The sequence below is a fragment of the Rhincodon typus genome, chromosome 41, assembly GCF_021869965.1.
Source record: "Rhincodon typus isolate 14 chromosome 41, sRhiTyp1.1, whole genome shotgun sequence".
Lineage (NCBI taxonomy): Eukaryota > Metazoa > Chordata > Chondrichthyes > Orectolobiformes > Rhincodontidae > Rhincodon > Rhincodon typus.
This window is the reverse complement of record NC_063372.1, coordinates 6,687,504-6,691,177: the sequence shown is the minus strand read 5'-3', so window position 1 is coordinate 6,691,177 and position 3,674 is coordinate 6,687,504. Positions and strand designations below refer to the sequence as shown.

General features: G+C 42.5%; 1 protein-coding gene across 8 annotated transcripts in view; it reads left to right on the top strand.

The window, feature by feature from the left end:
* LOC109926329 (ADP-ribosylation factor 1-like) overlaps positions 1 to 3,674 on the top strand; it is a 28,125-nt gene that overhangs the window by 3,713 nt on the left and 20,738 nt on the right. For all 8 annotated transcript variants that reach the window (XR_007265896.1, XR_007265895.1, XM_048618951.1 and 5 more), the window contains one exon: positions 2,612 to 2,823. Coding sequence is in view for 6 of the 8 variants with exons in the window: in XM_048618951.1 (XP_048474908.1) it covers positions 2,679 to 2,823 (145 nt within the window). In the remaining 2 variants the exon portion in view is untranslated. The remainder of the gene's footprint in view (positions 1 to 2,611; positions 2,824 to 3,674) is intronic.

The following is a 3,674-nucleotide window of genomic DNA, read 5'->3' as shown; positions in this document are numbered from 1 at the left end:
GCAGGTTCGTGGTTCCTTGAAAATGAAGTCGCAGATAGACAGGGTAGCAAAGGAGTTGTTTGGTATGATTGCCTTTATTCTCAGTGCATTGAGTATAGGAGTTGGGAGGTCATTTTGCTGCTGTACAGGATGTTGGTTTGGCCACTATTGGAATACTGTGTGAAATTCTAGTCTCCCTGCCAAAGGAAGGGTATTGTGAAACTTGAAAGGGTTCAGAAAAGACTTACAAGAATGTTGCCAGGATTGGAGGATTTGAGGCTGAATAGGCTGGGGCTACTTTCCTTGGAGTGTCAGAGGCTGAGTGGTGACCTTTATAGAAAATTTAAAAATTGAGGGACGTGAGTAGCGTGAATAGGCAAGGTCTTTCCCTGGGGTTGGGGAGTCCAAAACTAGAGGGCATAGCTTTCAGATGTGAGGGGAAAACCTTTTCATGCAGAGGGTGGTGAGTGTATGGAATCAGCTGCCAGAGGAAGTGGTGGAGGCTGGTAGAATTGCAACATTAAAAGGCATCTGGATGGGCATATGAATATGGAAGGTTTAGAGGAATATGGGTCAAATGGGACTAGATTAATTTAGGATATCTGGCTGCCATTGAGTTGGACCAAGGGGTCTGTTTCTGCTGTACAGGTGACTGTAAGAAATATTTGGAGGGATATGGGTCACTTGCAGGCAAGTGGGACTGGGTTAGTTTGTTATGGTTGACATGGATTGGTTGGATCAAAGGGTCTGTTTCTGTGCTGGATGACTGACTCTATAATTGTCAATGGGCTGAGGCATGGCAGATGGAGTTTAATTTTAGTAAAACAAACAAGGGCAGGACTAATGCAATTAATGGTAGGGCCCTGGGTAGTGTTGTAGAACAGACCTAGGGGTTCAGGTATGTAATGCTTTGAAATTTGCATCACGGGTAGGCAGGGTGGTGTTTCGCATGCTTGCCTTCGTAGCCAAACTCCTGTATTCCAAAAGGACTGAGCAGTCATGTTGAGGTTGTATAAGACACTGAGGCCTCTTCTGGAGTACTGTGCATAGTTCAGCTTGTCCTTCTACAGGAAGGATAGTTAGTAATTGGAGAGGGTTCAGAAAGACTTAGCAGGATGTTGTTGGGAGTTAAAGGTTTGAGTTGTAAAGATAGGCTTGGACTTCCCCCTGGAGTGTAGGCGGTTGAGGGGTCACCTTTATAGAGGCTTATAAAATCATGAGGGGCCTAGGTAGTGAATAGCAAGGGTCTGTTTTGTAGGGTGCAGAAGTTCAAAACTAGGTATGTTCTTAAGGTTAAGAGAAGGATTTAAAAAGGGCTGCAGAGCAGCCTTTTTAGTGTTTCGTGTGGAATGAACTGCTAGAGGAAGTGGTGGATGCAGGTACAGTTACAACATTTAAAAGATGTTTTTTTGGATAAGTACTCAAATAGGGAAGGTTTGGGTGGATATGGGCCAAACCCAGGCAAGTGGGACTAGAGATGGTAGGAACTGCAGATGCTGGCGAATGAGATAACCAGGTGTAGAGCTGGATGAACACAGCAGGCCGAGCAGGAAAGCTGACGTTTCGGGCCTAGACCCTCCTTTGGAAAAAGTGGGACTAGTTGGTTTAGGAACATGGTCAGTATGGACCAGTTGGACTGAAGGGTCTGTTTCCATGCTGTATGACTGTATCTATGTTAATGACTTAGCAAAATGTAAAGCATTTAAATTTGGTATTTAAAGGTAGGTGGAAGGGTATGTAATGTTGAGGATGTGAGGAACCTGCAAGGGGATGTAGATAGGTTGAATGAGCGGACAAAATTGGCAGATGGCATTTATGTAGGGAAGTGTGGAGTGATGTACTTTGGAAGGAAGAATCAAAAGTTTGCTGTTTATTTAAATAGATTCAGTGCAGCACAAAGGGATCTGGGTGTTCTTGCACAAGAAACAGCGGATATATGTGGCAAGTAATTAAGGTCAGTTGAATTTGGCCACTTATTGTTAGGGTGTTGCTAAATTGTACAGGGTGTTGGTGGGGCTGCACCTGGAGTAGTAAGTTAAGTTTGATCCCCATATTTTGACAGGATATTCTGGCAGTGGGGGCTTTTCAAGAGATTCACTAATCTGTTTCCTGGGATGAAGATGTGACTTCTCGGGAATGACTGCACAGATTAGGCCTTCCCTCATTGGAGTTTAGGAAAATGAGGTGATCTTGTAATAGATTGAGGACACTTGACCGGGTAGATGTTAAAATTCCCTCACCAGTGAGGGAATCTTGAATTAGGGGGCACAATTGAAAAATATGGAGATATTTAAAACCCAGATGGAAAAGGAATTTTTGTGAACGGTATAGAGAATTTCAGACTGTTGTGAAGACTAATCACAGTACTTTGGAGGTAGTGGATAGACTTTTAAGTGTGAATTAAAGGCTGATGGCTTGCATGAGAGTTGAAACTTGGGGCAGTCACCCGTGACCTTGTTGAATGACAGGTCAGGCTTGAGTAGCCAAATGGCCTGCTCCTGTTTTATGTTGGAGTGTAAGATGGTGCTTAAGAGTTAGTGGGTATTCTTTTTCAAATTGGTGTTTTTGGAGGCTTCAGTGATCCAATCACTATATTAATCTCTTTTCTTTTTTTTCCCCCCTCTGTCTACAGGAGGTAGACCTCCTATCAGGAAGTTTCTACGTCTTTATAATCAGTGAAGGAAAACAATTGATTAACCATGGGAATCTTGATGTCTCTTAAAAACTACTTGTTTTCGACAAAAGAAATGCGAATTCTCATGGTTGGTCTGGATGCTGCTGGAAAGACCACCATTCTGTACAAATTGAAGCTTGGTGAAATTGTTACCACAATACCCACCATTGGTATGTTTAGCTCATCTTCCCATCTGGAATAATAATTGAAGAATTGACTTAATGTTGTACTATCTGATTTGTATGGGTTTCAGTTTTAGTAATTTAAATTGGACTTTTTAGGCAGTATAGCTATGGGCATGAAAGATAATCCATGTTTCAGAGCCACAGAAAAAGGCCTAATGAGTCTGCTCATCAAAAACAAGTGCTTAACTATTCTCATTGCATTTTCCAGCACTTAGCCTGTAATCTTTGTATGCCTTGGTGTCACAAGTGCACATAAATACAACATAACATTGAGAGTTTCTGCCTCTACCACCCTTGCAGGCAGTGAGTTCCAGATTCCCATAATGTGTGGAACCAGTCTGCAGCTAGTGTTTTCTTTTAATTGCCTTGCACATAAAACATCCTTTTGGTCTTGACATTAATCACATGTTTGTGATTTTTGGGTCCTTTATCTCCATGAGGGCATAATTGTTTGGATAGAACAAAAGTTCAGCTCAGGAACAGGCCATTCGGCCCTCCAAGCCTGCACCGATCCAGATCCTCTACCTAAACCTGTTGCCTATTTTCCAAGGATCTGTATCCCTCTGCTCCCTGCCCATTCATGTATCTGTCTAGAATAGGGATTTGGATAATTGGGCTCTGATCCAAATATCCACCAATAAGAACAAATGGAAATAATTAGTGTGTTCTGAGGGTGAGGAAGAAAAACCCTAAAATTAAGGTCCTGCGATACTGAAATAGAGAGCCTTGCCTGAGGACAGCTGCCTTAAAACTAAAAGAAACAAGTGTTGCTGACTTGTCAGGAGATCCACTTTTGCAATACCGCACCTGACAGTTTGAAAATGCAGCACTGACTA